Source organism: Cyprinodon variegatus, unplaced genomic scaffold (assembly GCF_000732505.1).
Source record: "Cyprinodon variegatus isolate N-32 unplaced genomic scaffold, C_variegatus-1.0 Scaffold657, whole genome shotgun sequence".
Taxonomy (NCBI): Eukaryota; Metazoa; Chordata; class Actinopteri; order Cyprinodontiformes; family Cyprinodontidae; genus Cyprinodon; species Cyprinodon variegatus.
The window spans coordinates 236,809-255,939 of NW_015151110.1; the positions used below are offsets into that span (position 1 = coordinate 236,809).

Below are 19,131 nucleotides of genomic sequence, written 5' to 3' on the forward strand. Positions count from 1 at the left end.
TATATATATATATATAAAAGTTGGAACCTAAACATTTTTTGTTGCCTTTTTTTTTTTGCTATTACAGCACGATAACCTCAGTATATCTAAAATAAAGTTTTGACAAGCTAACTGACCCGGAAACAACACCAGATTCCAGGAAGACTGAACGTACATTATTATATCAAAGTTGTTCTATTTGACCTTTTCCAGCTTTTAGCTGGTGTCTATCATGGGACATGTTGGTTTTTGAAATGTTGGCCGACATGTGTGTATGTCAGAGTTAAGGGAGGAACCTTGTTTTTCTTAGTAAGACACACAGATACTAAGTTTGCAGCTACAGAAACTCACTACACTATTTGCTAATGAAGATAGAAAGTTATAGAAGAGGAAATTTATTTTTTATGGCAACTGTTCTCACACACAGTGGAGCATTACCTGAACTAGGTTTGCTATTTGTAAAAAGGACGCTAATAAAACCATGCTTAATTAAAGCTGTTACCATCAAAATGTCACAAAATCCTTAAACTTTCAGAAGTTTAGGTATTTAATACTAAGAAACCCATACAAAGTTAAACTAAATGGATAGATTTTTTTTTTAAAACAAACCAAATAAAACTTAAAATATGCTGCCAGCTCAGTCTGTCTTAGAAAACAAAAAATCAAAAGTAAAAAAGAAATCCATAGATCCATCCACGCAGCAGCTTCTGTATGTGTCAAAATGCTGATAAGTTTAAGTTTTCTTGAACTTTAAGAATAAATAGCATCTCTACACAATCCTCCAGCACCAACAGTTCAAAGTAAAACCAGCACTAGCTCAGTTCAGTCCGTCTTACCTCCATAAACCTCAGATGTGGAGGCCAGTAGAAGTCTTGCACCCACTCGTTTGGCCAACCCTAAAAGACAAAGCAACACACAAAGGTCAACAGCCTTCTGCACATTTTAAAAACAACTTGAAAACCAAATTAAACTATGCTTCATGCAAAATCTCGCAGAGTAGAAAAACATATGATAATTTCTCATCACTGATCAATGAGCAAGAAATTTTAAGTGAACTCGCCAATGAAACCTATGACCTGAGGGTTGACATCGCTCGGAAAGACATTTCATCATTCAAAGTAAAATCTTTTCAACACAAACAGCCTTGGGTAACAATTATCCAGCTATCTTTCCAGTGGGATCATTCATTTCTCATGAAGCAAGATGAGCTTGTTTAGTCAGCTGTGAGAGGAGGAAAATTTAGGACTGTACTGTAACAGCTTTAGAGTTGTTGACCGCCTCTCCATGTATAGTGAGCCGGTACACTGACAAACACTGGCTTTTCTATACACTAGCTTCTAAAAAATATTGCCAAGGAAGTGAAGATCTGTCCTCTAATCAATCTATTCATATGTCAAATTCTGATAAATCTAAGGTGTAATCACACTGACCACAAATTTCTAATTTGGAGCAAACTATTTACATGTTATCCCAATAGCAGAGAGCGGCTGAGGAGCGCCGCAAGGCAAAGGTTGTTATTGTAGCAAGGCGTATCCATCATACCCAAAATTGCACCCAGAATTTTTCAAATATATGCGTGTGAAACTAAGGCTCTGGAGTGATGCAAGTTGTACTTTAATGGCTATCTTTAGTAGACTTGGTTAAAAAAAAAAAACAGTCTATGGTTTGTTATTTTAAGTGTGATGAAAAAGAGAATGATAGATGTGGGAAAAGAGAGGAAGACAGCCAGATGGACACTTACTGAATGTAAACAAATACGTTATACCAAGACATTTATTAAAACACAGCAGTGGATTTTATTAACTGCTATTTTATTTTGGTGCTTGTCAAGCTAATTTCTCTCTTGTCAAAGTGAGAGAGATCTGACAGAATCTGGAGCAGAACCAAGCTGGTTCCAATAAAGCAAAGCATAAAGTAACTCTACATCCTGTCCTGCGTAAAGACTGATATCTGGCACCCAACCACCAGGTCATCAGAGCAGTATGCATTGTGTCATATGCTTTATACAGTGAGGAAAATAAGTAATTTAACACCCTGGTATTTTGCAAGTTCTCCCACTTAGAAATCAAGGAGGGGTCTGAAATTGTCATCTTAGGTGCATGTCCACTGGGAGAGACATGATGTACAAAAAAAAAAAAAATCTAGAAATTACAATATATGAATTTTTTAACTGTTTATTTGTATGATACAGCTGCAAATAAGTATTTGTACACCTATAATAACAGAGGTCAAAACTTTTCTGTAGTTTTTTATCTGGTTTGCACACACTGCTAGAGGGATTTTGGCCCAATCCTCTTCACAGATCTTCTCTAGATCAGTCAGGTTTCTGGGCTTGTTAATGAGAAAAACAGAGTTTGAGCTCCCGCCAAAGATTCTCTATTGGGTTTAGGTCTGGAGACTGGCTAGGCCGCACCAGCACCTTGCTATGCTTCTTCCAAAGCCACTCCTTGGTTATCCTGGCAGTGTGCTTCGGTTCATTGTCATGTTGGAAGACACAGCCTCCACCCATTTTCAATGCTCCAACTGAGGGAAGGAGGTTGTTCACCCAAATCTCGCAATACACAGCCCTGGTCATCCTCTTCCTAGTGCAGTGCAGAAAACACCCCCAAAGCATGATGCTACCACCCCCATGTCTCACAGTAGGGATGGTGTTCTTGGGATGGTATTCATCATCAATTTTTTCCTCCAAAAACAGTTAGTGGAATTATGACCAAAATGTTCTATTTTGGCCTCAAATGACCACATGACTTTCTCCCATGACTCCTCTGGATCATCCAAATGGTCATTAGTAAAACTTAAGACGGGCCTCGACATGTGCTGGCTTAAGCAGGGGAACTTTCCGTGCCATGACGTCTTAAGCCGGGCATACACTGTGCGATTTTTTCAATCGTTGCACGCAGCTACACCTCACACTGTACGACGAAACCGCAAGGTTACGTCGTACAGTTTTTAGATTATGTCTCTCACAGTGGACATGCACCTACGATGAAGATTTCAGACCGCTCCATGATTTCTAATAGTGAGATCTTAAAATAGCAGGGTGTTAAAATACTTATTTTCCTCACTGTAAAACGAATGCTAGATTTGGAAAAACATATTAAATATGGTTATTTAGATTTAATATAGGAAATCAGATGCAAAAAAAAAAAGATTTAAGAATCTAATAATTATTATACAGGTGTAGTTTACAATAAAACCTCAATAAGTAAAGCTAATAATTGAGCTAATAATTGAGCTAAGCTTACGAAAAGCATAATTGGAAAATACGAAAACAAGCAAATATAGCACACATCAAACTTATTAAATGCTACCTCTCTGCAACATTAAAATAAGCAGTTTTATTTTGTCCTCAAGCATAAAAGTTTGTTCTATTTTTTTTAGTTAAGCCTATTTTTTTCTAAGATTGAATTCAACCCATTTTAAAAGAAGATATTTAATCATTTGTTTAATATGTACAAATTGTTTCATAGTAGCAGCTGGAGCATGTTTAACTGTCCATTAAAGTGTACCATTTTGCCATACTGGAGTAAACTTAGATCTTTGTCAACGGATTAATAATGAATGTTTAGACAAATGAATATTCTGACCTTTGTCTTTTCAACCTCCAAATGGTGAACCATTCAGTTGATCAGGCAGTTAAAGGATTAAGCTTAATCTTGGAAATTTAGGTTTGCTTTTTATGTAATAGTTATAAGAAAAGCTTAAGAACTAGCAAGCAAAATCTCAAACAACAGCTGTGTGGTTTACAACGATGTTAACCCCAGAATCGTCCATTGCAAACATCTACCAAAGCTAGAAAAGTCTTTAATCATCTGAAACTATAAGTAGTTTTAAAACGGGAAACCAAACAAACAGAATTACTCACCAAGCATGTTCAGAGTACCAATCGTGTTGGTCTTGAGTGTTTTAATGGGATTGTACATGTAGTTAGGAGGAGAGGCTGGAGAAGCCAGGTGATAGATCTGGTCAACTGTAAAAGATCAGAGAGCAGTTAGCACTCTCACCTTAGGGTTATACATACTAAACAAGGCCTCACGAAAAACAAAAATAAATAATTGTTATGACAGTAGATTTCTGAGGTCTGCATTTCAAATCAAAAGCAATGAATAAAAAAGAAACATTTCTGAAACTTTCCATTTGATTGCAGCAGAGATAATGCCCCGTCTAATATTACACAATGTCTCAGCTTCAGCATAGCTTTAACAAAGCCCAAGGCTTTCCTTGGGTCCAGGCAAACATGAAAGATGAAGCTAAAGGTAGGGGGGGAAAAAGAGCAGCATAAAAAATGTGATCTGTTTAAAATTTCTTAGCTTTTTAAACCTTTCTTGAGTCAACTACATACTACAGTCTAGCAATGATAATACTTAATGTTATTTGTGAAGATTAGGTTAAAAAAAAGTATCTGGTGTCAGACTTAAAACTCATCAAATAGCTTAACCTAAAACAAAAAAACAAAAAGAGAAAAAGAACAGCACTGGTACCTCCAGATTTTTCTCTTTAAACAACTTTGGCCAAAATTATGCATAGATTATATAATCTGATTATATCATCTGGTTGAATTTCAATTAACTACCACTGAGTGGCTGACTACTGCAGCTAAAAATAAAAGAATTAAGAAAGCATCACTCTGAAAAAATGGCAGCTTTACTAAAGGTCAGCCACTACAAGGACAGTTCATAATGATATTGTTCGTTTTTTTTCTTCCTGCGTCTTTTTAGTTCCAACAATTTAAAATTCCTCATCTGTTCTGGTAACCAACTTTTGGATTGAAGGTTTGAAACATGGATTCTACTACCGCTCATCTAATTTCAGCCTTCGTTTTACATCAAAAGTATACTAAAGAAACAGCAGGGGAAATCACAGGTTTTAGATATCAGAATAAACATTCAGACAAACTTTCTTATAAACTGAGGAAATTAACTATCAATGAGTTGGATGTTTAATTCATTATGTCTGCCTGACATCTACCACACTTACACTTTTAATGCAGCAAATTATTGAAGGTGGCTCGTCCAAGGTCTCTTTAGCATAAACATGAGTGAGTCCTGTGAGACGATTCAAGGCACGCAGCCCATGTGCGCCCATCATAGACTCACTATTTATCACAGCAAACCTTCGATGTTCTGAGCAGTAAGTTGTGTTTTCTGCCCCTTTAATCCTTGCTGACAACTGATGTTTACACAGCCGCTAATAAGAGCCATGTTTACACACTGACTGGCAGCGTTGGAGCCTAACAGGTGGTCAACATAAAGCAAAACAAATGAATACTGAGAAGTTGGAAGAGTTTATTTCCAAAGTGAACTCTGAATTGTCCAGATTGGAAACAGATATGGCTGTCTTGTAACACTTAAATGTCAAGGCAGTGTGTTGAAGTTCAAGCTAAATTTAAATCTTTACTAAACAACATCTGGCGGGCTCCTGTCAGGTGGGACATTTTGAACTTTCCTTTCATTAACTCTTATATCCCAGCTGCCTAACTAGCTCATGTTTGAGCCACTGCAGCTGTAATTTGAGCTTTTTTCAATATCAGATGCAACATATGGCTCCGTGTTTGTCTAAAACTGAGGAACATGTATCAAAATGCTCTTCTCAAGGAAGTCTAAGGCCTTATGCATGCTTAGGTATTTAGGTTATATCTCATTAGCAGCCTGCATGTAGAATTTTGACCATAAAATATAAAAACATACAGTGAAACTTGTCAACCAACCATAATTTTTAAGAATGATCAAAATAGTACGTAGTGGAATCATTTCACTTCAAAAAAAAAATCCTAGCACATGTGTCAATAAGAAAGCCTCCTGGCATAGTTGTATGAGAAAGCAAGTAAATCCTGGAAAAAACAAAAACCAAACAGCTTAGCTGATAAAAACTAGCTAAAAATGCACTTAGGATCAAACAAACGTAGAAATTTTAACATGCGATAATTTGGACATTTGAATTAATGGACACTTAGGCAAAGCAAAGAGTTTCTTATAAAGGAGGGTCACTGATCAGTAATAAAAGCTGGTTATATTCATAATGCAAGCACGTTGAAGAACAATTACTTTGTGGGAAGTGGAAAAACCATCAAAGGGTTTCTAAAGATTTAAGTTAAATTTGTTTTTAGTCCAGGGAAATTCAGATTAAACATCCAAGCAGAACGAAATCACTGAATTATACATTTTCTCATTAGAAGCTCCTGCACACTTCCTGAATCCAGTTTTTCTCTTTATTTCTTTCCATAGGCTAAGCCAGATGACAGGTCCTGCAAAGAAGATGAATTAAAATGCTTTTTGGATATGACCATGTTTTTTTACCTTCTATATAAAGGGGCTCCACCACATCATGATTGATGAGTTCAAAGTTTTCATGACCGATCCAGTGCTCCACGTTGCGTTTTCTCCCTGTGAAAAAGTTATCAACCACGGTCACCTCATGGCCATCCATCATCAGTTTGTCAGTCAGATGGGAACCCACGAAACCGGCCCCTCCTGTGATCTGGAGGAGATATAACCACATATGATGGCATGATATAGTATCTGTTATGTCATTACTATCGGTCCATTCCACAAAAACAAAATAAAAAAAAAACACTTAAACAAAAAAAGTATCAAACAGAACTACATTTATGTTATGAAAAAAAGGAAAGAAAAACATGAAATTTCAGGCTCTTTACCCTGTCTGTTAACCCTTGGGGCGACAGTGGCATCGGATGTAGGAATTTGCCCTGAAATTGAATGGTTGACGGTTCAAGCCCCGGCTCTTGCTTTTAGTGTGGTTGTGTCCTTGGGCAAGACCCTTCACTGGCCCGGTGGTGCCAGTGTACGGCAGCCCCGCTTCTGTCAGTGAGCCCCAGGGCAGCTGTGGCTACAATGTAGCTTGTCACCATCAGTGTGTGCATGAATGGGTGGATCACTGAATGTAGTGTAAAGCGCTTTGGTCAAGTGTACTTGAAAAGACTTGTAAAAGCGCTATATAAGTACAGGCCATTTACCACTTAAATTCCCACTGCTTCACTAACTCGTGTGTGAGCCACTGCAGCTTTGACTTAGGCATATTTCAATACTAATCTAGATGGTAAAAGCAGCAGTTAATTTTCTGCTTATATCTACAGCAGATAAATACTAATAAAACAAAACATTTGTTTATTTGTCTAGTCATTCAATATAATTTAGTTTTGAATATTTATTTCCCACTTCCCCATTTCTTCTAGGTTCAGAAACATGAAAATTATTCAGCTGGCCTTTCTTTCCTTACAAGAAAAAAAAAAGATTTTATTCAATAGATACTTAAAAAAAAAAAGATATTCATGTCATCTAACTTGATCAGCTAAAGACAAATCAAAATTTTATCCAAACCAGGGTAAATGGACTCTTTACACTTTAAAGGAGAATGCTTACTAGAAGATTTTACATAAGTCCCCACCAAAAAAAGGTATTCCCTTACATTTAACTTGTGATTTTGTTAGCCACCACATTACTATTGAGAAAAAAAAGCACATTTTTGACAATTTAATTTGCAAACAGACAGTTGTCAGTGAAGTAAGGACCAGCGCAACGTGCAGCAGTTTAAAGGCTTTAATCAGGGGTAAAAATAACATATCTTAAAGGGTGCTTAAAAGATCTCAGAATGCCTCTTAGTTAATGCAAATGCTACACACCTATCATAACTCTATTACCACTGAAGTGAGAATTGCTACAGAGAAATGTTCAGATGGAAAAAACAGCTTCTTGTTATTCATGTGGATTTCTATTTAAGGTCTGTTCATACGGTCACTGGTTTCCATGATCCTGACAAAAGAATGTTTTGGTTTCATGTGTGAATTACCCCTCTGGTGCTTTCAGCGACATCCTGCATCGGATGTCTGATTAGGGCCGACCAAGTAACACGAACATCTCACTTTATATGTGGCACAAGCCTGAAGCGTTGCAGCCACATTAACGGAGTGACTTCCACAGCTGCGCCACTTCAATGTGACCTCGGACTGACTGCTCAGTCCCTTTTTTCTGTCCCGCTCACTAGAGTTTCAAACAAATAACTAACGTTAGTTAGCAGTATGTTTGTGATACTTGGGTGACAGATTCTTGTCACAAACACTGAAAATGAACTTTTGAACCAGTGTCACTCATTGTGAACACTTTCATTTAGGTGCTTTCACAAAAAGAAAAAAAAAAGAAAAAATTGTAAATATTGGGGAAGATTTAAACAAGGAGGGAGATCAAATCTGACCTTGAAATGGCCCTCTTAGTGTTAAATGTTAAGATGCTTCATCTAAAATATTTAAACTACTTAATTTAATACCTTTCTCACATCTGCCAAAACTCAGGAACTTGTGCTACTCTCTACATGCTATTGAGCCCTGATAGCATTCACAGTGCCGTCCATGTTTGGAATACATGTCTGCAGGTTGATTTTTGGACATGTGGGGGTAAAAAAATCCCAAATTTGTATACAAAAAACAGAAAAAAACAACTATTTTGCAACATAAAAAAATAGTGGTGATGATTATGATTTTTTTAAAGGCCACTATCAAATGCTTATTTTGGGTGAATGGTCTGATTCACCATTTCCCAGAGTTGGGGATGGGAATGTGGTTGTAGTCATGGATCAACAGGTATGTGGTTATGAGGCTCTCTAACAAATAGTCTAAACCAGGAGTAACCAATTAAAAATCAGCAGGGTCAGAATACAGAAAATCAACAACCAGTAAAGGTCCAAAGACATTAATCTGTTACATAAAACAGAATTTAATACTGAATTAAAATGAGGTTCTTATGCATCGATCTTATACATTGACTTTTTAAATAAAAAAATTAAAAAAATACAATTTTTTTATTTTTTTACATTTTAAAACCTGAAGTGTTTTTTTAAGTAGAGAACAAAAATCATTCAGTTTGGTATATAGACAATTTCCTGTTTCACATATTTTATAAAACACCTGAACTGACTGTTTGTTTTTTATGGCTTAATGAGAGCAGTGGGATTTAGGCTGCCCTGCAAGGCACTCTTTTTCTCATCGTCTTCTCCTTCTTTCCCATCACCCAGCTTGCCACGGGTTTGCCTGCTGTGTCTAAAAGTAGCTAGCAGCAGCAGCCCTGATTGATACAGCTCAATGGCTAATTTATATCACACATAGCCTGGTGCCGAACACTCCAGAGGGCTTTACATTTGCAAAAATATCGTGATACGATAAAACAAGATTTTCTAACCGCAAAGGCCGTGATTTGACTGGTCACGTGATGGGGGGTGACTCGCTAGCAAAGGAGCAAAGAGGGAAAATCAATACTCGCCAATGCCTAACCTGTAACCATAACAATGGCCTCAGGCTGGACAATAACTGACACAACTGAAGGTTTAGTACCAAATAGGAGCTGTACATTACCTCTGTAGAATTATTTTGGGTTTAAAAAAAGACGACAGGTGTTGTGCAGGAGATGCCTTGCTAATGTTGCTACCTCATGAGGTAAGATGACGAACCTTTATCAACACTTAGAAAAAAAACCCACAAAGCCATGTATGATAGTTTGCATGACTAAAACCCAAACTACCAGGGCCTCAGCGTCAAGTAAGCAAAGTACCAGATGACAGGGATCACTGACCAAACTGTTAGAAAAAGTTACTCCTTATGAATATAATTTCAAACGGCACTTCGAAGTAACTCAGGCAATAATAGAGCTTATAGCGAAATACATTATGCCCATTAGTAAAGTGACCAAGCCTGGGTTTATAGCTTTGGTAAGCATGATGGATAAGAGGTATTTAATGCCTTCACGCACATATTTCAGCCAAGTCGCCATAGTCAAGCTATACAAAAAATTGCACAAATGGAGTTGCAGCGGAGCTAAAAAGAGTTAGGTTTTTTTTTTTTTTTTACAACTGCTGATTTGTGGTCAAGCCGTACAGCAGAGCCATACCAGAGTCCAACAGTGCATTATATAGACGAAGAATGGGTGAATATATAATTTTCATAATTCTTCAAAAAGTTTTTTTCTTAGGATTTAAAAAAGTTCATACACTCGATTACTTTGTGTTCAATTTGAGAGTTTGATTTACCTAAAATAAAATTAACCACTAGACAGAAGATACTTGTTCTCTACACTTTTCCTGTACTTTAGTATATGTGATGCCACTGACTGCAGATCAGTCAATGATATTTTTGTATCTTATTTAAGTTTTTATTCATTTATAGACTGTACTGTTAAAAGCTGGCCATTTTTAAGGAGTGCAGTACATATATTTATAAATCATCCTTCACGAAACATAAAAAGATGTTCATGAGGTAATATAGGTAAAGCCACAAATTTGTTTATTTTATCGTTGTTAATGTGCTATAAATAAATCTAATGATTATTGTGAAACGGATTGATATATTGTTTGTATTGGTTTAAAAAGACATGATAAATTAAGCTGAAAAAAGATAATTGCATTAAATTGCAATCACAATATTAAGATAATTTAAAAAATGCAATGAGATTATTTTCCAAAACTCCTTCAGCCCTAAAATTGATGTTAAGATATTTCCACCCAGCGTGATTTGGCTTCAAAGACATATGTTTAAAAAACCATTAGAAGAAATAGCAAATAGCTGGTCAGCACTTATAAAATAGCTTAAGCGCTTGAAATGAATAAAACTTTTAACCTTTATTGAGAAGTCTAAATAGTTTTTACAATGCAATTTTTTATACTCCTTATATGTTTTTATATTTTTAAAAGATCTCATTGAATCTGACAGATCAGAAAAATTATAGCTGAAAATCTATTTGGGGTTCATTTGATGACATTTGAAATCTATTTCACATCCATTCAGCAACAAAAAATAGACATACAAGCAAAAAAGCTGGGATGGACTCATTGTGAAATATTCCTGATTACAATATCCAGGATTTACAAGCACCAGACTCAAAATTCAATAATTTTTTGCACCTTAAAAACACATACAATTTCTAGAATTTTTAAGAAATTGAAGCACTCATATGAATCCTGCACAAAAGATAAAGCTTTATTATTTATTTTTGAAGTTCACTCTGTTTTTTTTTTTAAGTGTCGGTGGAAGCTGGTATTCTTTTTCATGCTTTTCATAGTTAAATAGTTTGTCTAAATAATCACACTGATAAAGTTAGAGGACATTCATCTTAAGCAAGGTAAAGTACTTTCAATGTTAAGAATCTCAAAGCAGCACAGAGTAAGTTTAGACCCATAAAGTAGAAACCTATTTAGAGATTTATTAAATAAAAACCGGGTCAATATAAGGAATTTGGGGTGTTGATGTTCAGAAGGTTTGCATGTCTTTTTTGTATGTGCAGAACAAGACATGCACAATTTTTGAATCACCTTGGGGAGACCATCAATTTTTGGAAAAGCACTAAAAAAAAAAAGAAAAAAAAAAGAAAGAAAAAAAGGGGGTCCACTTTGGTTCACCCAGAGCTACGCCTGGATGATGTTCGGATTTGGCGATGATTCTTGTAAATCTACCCCTGCAGAAAGCAGCAATGCTGGGCAGTGGGCAGCGACAGAACAGGCTCTGTGCTGGAGGCAGAGATGGGAAATGTGGAGTCAACAAGTCATCTCCATGTCATGTATTTAATCTATCGAGTCCAATTAACCAGATGAGTCCAATCTGCACAGTTTAATTCACGGTGAAGATTGGACTCACCTGCTTCAGTGGCTGGGTAGAACAAATACATGACATGGAGATGACTTGTTGACTCCACATTGCCCATGTCTGGCTGGAGGTAAGTGAGGATGATGAACATTCCTTCTAAGACTAAATTAAAAACTTTTTTTTTTTTTAAGTCACATAAAAACCTCTTGAGAGCATTCCTTATTTCTACCATTGTTAACATAATTTATCTCTGTATTCTATTTAAAGTAAAAAAATATTCACCTACAATCTGTCCCTGATTTGTTGCCATTACGCAATTTCATAGAAAATTTCAGCTCGTTGCAGCTTCAGCTTCACTGCTCCGCTCTATCGATGCGGTGCTGCTGTTAGCCAACACCTCAGTTCTATCTAGTAACATGAGGAGAGTTGGAGCAGTGAACGCCCTCATCGCCACAGACAGCGTGTCCAGTCTGAACGCACCATTATGCTCTACTGAAGTGATGTAAACAAAATAAAAAAACATAATCAGAACTGAAGTTGTACATTTGTAATGAATGCTTTTCACTCACCAAAATTCTCTTTCTATCTTTTTCCGAGAGAAATTTCACTGGTGGATATTTCTGTGAAAAACTAGAAGAAAGCAGTTTTTTTGTTATAAAAAGACAAGAGAAATAAGAAAACAACAACAAAAAACAAGGGAAACAACAAAACAGTTATTATTCCGTGTCTACAGGGAAGGTTTCTTATAATTGAAGGCACACCATAGACTTTGTAACCTAGAGAGTTGATTTATGAGTTATTTAAGATGATTCCTCAGGCAAATATACAGAGCTTGAAACTATCAATGCCATAAGCGAGGATCCCCTCTTGAAATACCGATTATGTAAGTTGGGAGATGACGCACCGTTGCAGCAGCATTTGTTCCTAGTATACAGTCATATATCTTTGTTATTATTTTCAATGTTTAGCTGAAGCAAAATACAGGCAAAGAAAGCTAGAAGGCTACAAACAAAAGCTAACCGAAACGCCTCCTTTGACCCAGTTACTGTTCACTGGAGCTCCACCGATGGTCCTCCCCACTGATCGGAGCTGTCCAGCCAGCCTACCCCACTGGTGCTGTCCAGAGACCAACAGTGTTTCTCATATCCTCTGAGCTGAACCTTGACGCCTAGCGCAGTCCCCAATCAAAAGAGTCTTTCAGGTCAGTAGAACAGCAGCTTCTGTAGGTGCTGAGGTTTAAGAGGAAGCTCAAAGGGTCAGAGCCTTCTTTACCGATGCTCCTTGTCTATGGAATAGTGTCCAGCTGCGCATTAGGGAGACTCCATCCCTGATCAATTTCTAAACACGGCTCAAGACTTACTTTTATTCAACTGGCAGAATTTAGTTGTTTATTTAGTTTAAAAAATTCACATTGTTGCCTTATTTCATATTTTTGTGCTATATTTTATTCTTTTATTGTCTTATTATTTTTACTATGTTCAGCACTTTGTTTCCTTTACAAATAAAGATGATGATGATGACGACACAGGAGGCTCGCCGCCTGACTGTTTGTTGACTTTTGCCAGTGCTGCAGAGCTCGTGGCCACTAGGGGTGCTAGACAACCCCCTAGTGGCCAAAAGTTACACGGCGTGCCTTTAAAGATATAAATAATGTGGACGTTGAAAAGTCAATAGATTTTAAGTTTTTTAATAAAAGAAAAAAAAATTCACTGCATCTTTGCTTTTATAAAAAAGGAAGAAGGGAAAGGCACAAATTAAGGAAGCAAATTTTTTAATTGACAAAAACATAAGAAATGGTGAAATATAAAAAAAAACAAAGCAAAACATGTCCTGACTATCCATCTCATCAGCATTCACGGCTGTTTGAAACCTCCAGAGCTAATCAGTGGCAGCTGTATAAGCACAGAAAAGCAGCACCTTGAATGTTTGCTAAGCTTGTGCCCACACAGCTGCAAAACTAAACTACATATAAAGCATGTTCTTTTCAAGGGGTGTGATGTACTTGTGATGCACCAAAGATTTATCGAATTGAGACAAAGGCTTCACTATAAACTACTGCTTTTGCATTCCAAGGACTGCAGACAGAATTAAAATTCATGGCATCATCAGTAGATTTTTCAAATCAGAATATTATGGAGCTAAACCAGCGACAGCTTGCATTGATATCAAATGTGATATTTTGCGCTGAAAAATTAGACTGTAAAACTAAACACAGAAATTTCAAATATTGAAAAATTAAACATTGGAAATGCAAACAATTGAAAGAGAGATGACTTCAGTGTCACTGCAGAGGTCCTTCAACTATGATGCCACTACAAGCTGGCACTGTTTTTACATGTTGGGGGGGCTAAACTGAATGGTCCTGCAATGGTTTAGTGCCATAGCTAACGTTAAATACAGGTATTCACTTTGTTTAATTTGAAACTAAACTTACTGGATTACTTGTTGTTTTATACAGCCAAAAGATAACAACAACAGGTAGATGAGGTAGATGACTAATAAGAGTACTGGAAGGACCCTGAAGGAGCCTTCAGTTTAGCCCCAACCCCCATGCAAAAACAGTGCCAGCTTATAGTGATATTGTAGCTGAAAGAACTGACAGGGAAATCATCTCTTTTGAAAAGTGCTGCAGCTAAGAATGACAGTATAGTCAGTTATTTAGTGGGATTTTGAAATTTCAACGTTTACATTTTCAATGTTTGAAATTCCAATGTGTGAAATTCATGTTTTTGCATTTTCAATGTTTAGGATTTCAGTTTTGTCAGTGTTTACTTTTTCAGAGCCAAATCTCACCTTTGATGTCAATTCAAGCTGTCACTGACTGAACTCCACAGAATATGAGCTCTGACTCAATCAGTTTGACAAAATTACCTTCAGTCAGCCTCTGTCAACATCATTCCAAGCAGAATACATTGTTCGTTGTTGCTTAATCTAAATAAAAGCGATTTACTAAAAAGCTTTCAATGAGACCAGCAGTGAATGAAGAGAGATGCACACCTTTGTTCCAGATCCCGAATCTTCTCTCTCAAAGGAGCGACAGCCTGAAGAAAGCGAAGAAGCAAGAAATGCATCATCACAAACTACACAGATCCCATTCTGTGTGACTGTTATCACAACAGCATGCTAATGCAGGCTTATGAATAGAGTCCCACCATTTTAATGCTAATGTTCTTGTTTGACTGGGTCTTCTGATCAGATAGACCATTCTTAGACACACTGGTATAATTTTCCACTTACTTTCAGAAATTCAAACAATATTTGAGCCCTTTGATTGCTGTTAGAGTGAAAAAAAAAGTATTGCAGATAATTTGATTTGTGCAAAGAAAATGCCAAACTCCTTGAATGCCTAATATTATTTGAGTTAAACATGTTATTTTTTCTCCAAACACACAAAAAAACATGCCATATTGATAAAGTACAGAATAAAATAACTGGTTGCAGTAAAAGAGTTTTAGTGCAACCAGTTATATTTTTTTGACAAATTTATAAGAAGGTTTTGCGGCTCAGGTTTAATCAGTACAAATTTAAGCATAAATAACTAACCTTTTAAATAATAGCAAAAAAGAATCTACAAAGCAGACTTTACATTTAATACCAGCTAAACTTTCCACGCACCAACACATAGAAGTAGCAAAATCCAGTTTTATATCAAAGTAAAATATTAATCATTGTAATTTCCTTTTTCCAGTGACACCAGCACTGCTTCTTTTTTTTAAGGATTTAGGCCATCAAATAAAATGGCATCAAATATATTTGACACAACTGAGCTGAAAGGGATTGGAGAAAAGTTGGTCTAAATTCAAAGCAAGTCCTTCTTCTGAGAGAAATACATACAGTAGCCACTACCACAGATGATCTCGCTCTCGAAATGGAATTATACGATTCCGATTAGCTCGCCGAATGAATAGAAGGGGTAGAGCGTAGCCGCCTGTGGCCTGGGCTGCCTGTCACAACTCCAGTCAGGCACTCCGCTTTGTTTTAAAAAAATATAAATATAAAAAATATAACTGGGGGATGTCTGGGGGACAGTGATTCGCCTACATGTTATGAATGCTGGCGTACCATAAAGAATAGTTTAGTTTGTGCCTTCAAGTCGTTGCCCAAAGGAAGCTTACTTGGATATAACCTAAAGGAATATCTTCAGAAAAGCTCCAAATGACACAAAACTTATATGGGTGAGTAGAACATGATGTAATAACATAAAATCAAGGGTCCAATGTAAAAAAAAATAAAATAAAAAAACAGCATTCCCCTTTAATGACTCCCCATTACAAAGGGGTTGACCTGTTGCCATATCAAGGCTTTGATGGGCTACTCTATAAAGCCTGGGACTCAACACTACCCCAGACATTTTGATTTGAAAAAGCCTTCTGGATGGGAAGCATAAATTCTTCAAACTTGGTAAACAAAGTCCAGGGGTTTCTTCTTAACTTATTTTTATTTTTTTGTTTGCCGCTTAAGACTGCAAAAACAGCAACTTATCCAAAAAGTAAGTAAGTTGATTCAGCAGAACTCCTCAATGATGTCCCAATGTAACAAGTGAGATTCAGCTCATATTTTTTGAGATGCAGAGTTAATATTAGATTTTTGATCCATTTGTACTTCAAAATAAACGCAACGTTTCGTTGTGCACAGCACAAACCGAGGGGCGGTGTCATTTCAAAGGTAAGCAACGTCTTTAACTTCTAAGGTCAACATGATAAACTGTTTTTTTTCATGTCAACATCAGAAAAACACTGAATATGATTTCATTATAGGTAAGGCTTTTCAATTAGAACTTCAAAGACTTACTAATAAATCCCTTCATCCTAGAAACTCATCTAAAAATCAAAAACTGATATTCTGGTACACAGAGGGTCAGTCATCAGTGTGATTACTATCAACAGCAGGAAGACCCTTTGGTTAAATCTGGCCTTTGAGAGTCAAGAAATAACCAGCTTATATTCATAACTACAACATTTAAATTATCTGAAGAATTTCAGACCAATATAAGAATAATGAAAAGTTCAGTATTTGATGTTTACTGTCAAGCTACAAGCTAAGATACACTATAAGCTATATTATACAGGTTCCAGGTGGTTTAGGTCCACTCATCAGTTACAATCAAACATGCAACTTATAATGAAAGATAAAATTAATCAAAAGTAATGGAACAAACCCTATAAGGGGGACTCTTTCCTTTCCCCTTTAACTTGATAAACATGCTCTTTATCAATAAAAAATGAATCATCTGTATGTCATTAAATGAGTTAAATGTTTTGAACATTTTCTGCATTTATTGTTTTCATGAGAACCATAAACCAACTGGAGCTTTAAGCTCACAAGACTTGTTCTCTCTCCCACGCAAGAATGGGTCGGACTTTCTGCTCCAACTACCACGAAACTTTAAAAAAGCTGGTGGAAAAAAAGTTGTCTTGGCTGCATATAGTTAAAGAAACAATGGAGGGGGGGATTACTTGTTAAAAAACAAAAAAATGTGGCATCTTTGCTCACTGAAGTGAAATAAAAGGTTAAAGAAGTTGCAGGGAAACGGAGGTTTGCATTCTGATTAACTTAAGATTCAAATTCCATTTTAAACTGATTTATCATTGCTAAAAGGAAATTAAATAAAAATAATAATGGATAGTTTTCCAACTCGATGCCTTAAAATGAGAGGTCCAACAGATGCAGTCACACGGCTGAACCAGCTATTTAATCAAAACCAAAAAAATATGATTCATTTATTTTTTTTGAGAAAAGAAAATCGAACAAAAAAACAAACAAACCTGACTCTAAGGTTTAAAATACTCCTGACAGTGATAGACAGTGAAAACATCACACTGCATGTTTCTGCTCACATTTAAAGCCTGATATTTACTCATCACAAATATTAATTCAGCTGTACGATTTGGCAAAACAAAACAAAGAATAACCCAGCACAACTACAAAAATAGCTTTTTGTGATGATCACACTGTATGATTTTCATTTTCGGGTATAAATTCTGCACCTTCTTTTTTGCACATTAAGTTTGATTTCTGAAGGAAAACAACTCCTGACAACTTTGACCCGTGACGTTTTAAATCAAAGTAAAGTTTAATCTGAAAGTGTCTTGTTTAAGGTCAAAACTGCTCAGCCTGTGAAGGGATAAAAATGCTCCTCAGCCACAGATGTGAGCCGCTGGGCTGACTGAGAGCAAAGTGACTGCTGTAGAGCCACAGCGGACAGCATTAATTTAACTGATTAAAACAAGGCGATGCTACATCCTCTGCAGATGTTACCCAAGGCTTTTGATGATGTCGGTCACAATATTGGCTAATGGGCTTCACCATGAAGAATTTGAGCATCCATAGATAGATCCGTCTATATAATAATGGAAGGGAGAAAACTAAAAGCATATGAAGAAGACAATTGATGAACTAACTTTATTTCTGCACCGACCTTTAATGCTCTTTTAGAGTAAAATGTGAAGGCAGCAAAACTTTCCAATGCATTTAAACAGAGGAAAAGGCTTGATAAGTATAATAAAAAGCTAACAGGGTCATCCGTTTACATGTAAACATAGTAAAGACAGCTTTATATGACAAACTTACTTCATTAATTTTCTGTTCAATCTTCACATCTCCATTTTCTTGTATTGATCTATAGAAAGTAAATATCAATGTTAATATCAAGACATAGGCATGTGTTTCCTGTATGAGTCAAAACAACATCAATCATCCCAAATCCAATATTTTAGTCAGGAATTTAATAACTGTGTTGTTTTGAAATGTGCTGTGATTTGTTGGGTCAGTTTTTCTCCAATATTGTTTTTTTTTCTTCCTTTATTATGATAGAAATGTTAACAAATGTCACACAATTTTAAAAGCTTTAAAATTATGCATTTAAAAGGTAGTCAGTGGTGCGTTTAAATTATTTGTTCCTGATAAAAAGAGAATCAACGCATAGTAATTAACAATCATGTGAAGGAAGGTCATTTCAAAAAGCCTGTGATGTGATTATATGATATATAAAGTTTAGATACTAAAAAAAAGCAATCAATGACTACAAATCCTTAAATAACATACGTTACAAAAAGGATGCCTGGATTTTAGCTGCTCAAATGATCAGGAAGTGCACCGATAAAACAGATATGTGACTTTAAAAGTTAGGGATATTTTTTTCTTTGCAATGCAAATTCACTCAGAAAGACTAAGAACTGCAGGAGAAGTAAACATACTTTCTTATCTATTAGGACCAAAAACTATCAGTAATATGGAGCTTATATATTGTAGAAGAACAAATCCAACTGAAACTAATTAAAAGTGAAACTCACTGAACAAAAACGCAGACATAAACAACAGCTTTAGAAGACAACATGCTTCTTTAGTTGCAAGGCTAATACATTTTTCCTGCCAAGCACAAGTGTGATGAAAAAGTAATAACTTTTACCTCATGTTTGTGTAAGTCCCCCAAACAGCTGGAAGAAAAAAAGACCAAATTAAGTTAAGGAGCAGAAAAATCTTCCGACAGTAGCTTTGATTTAGGGTAAAAGAAGGAAAACCTGAAGAGAAAGAACTGAACGAATTTGATTCAAATCTAATCCAGTAGTGTT

The 19,131-nt window shown here is 36.1% G+C and overlaps 1 protein-coding gene across 2 annotated transcripts in view; it reads right to left on the reverse strand.

Annotated features, from left to right (window-relative positions):
* uxs1 (UDP-glucuronate decarboxylase 1) overlaps nt 1–19,131 on the reverse strand; it is a 46,363-nt gene that overhangs the window by 22,338 nt on the left and 4,894 nt on the right. For both annotated transcript variants that reach the window (XM_015393789.1, XM_015393788.1), the window contains exons 3-9: nt 18,969–18,996; nt 18,131–18,179; nt 14,558–14,601; nt 12,130–12,190; nt 6,276–6,456; nt 3,845–3,949; nt 816–875 (exon numbers count right to left, since the gene is read on the reverse strand). In XM_015393789.1, coding sequence (XP_015249275.1) covers nt 816–875; nt 3,845–3,949; nt 6,276–6,456; nt 12,130–12,190; nt 14,558–14,601; nt 18,131–18,179; nt 18,969–18,996 — 528 coding nt within the window. The remainder of the gene's footprint in view (nt 1–815; nt 876–3,844; nt 3,950–6,275; nt 6,457–12,129; nt 12,191–14,557; nt 14,602–18,130; nt 18,180–18,968; nt 18,997–19,131) is intronic.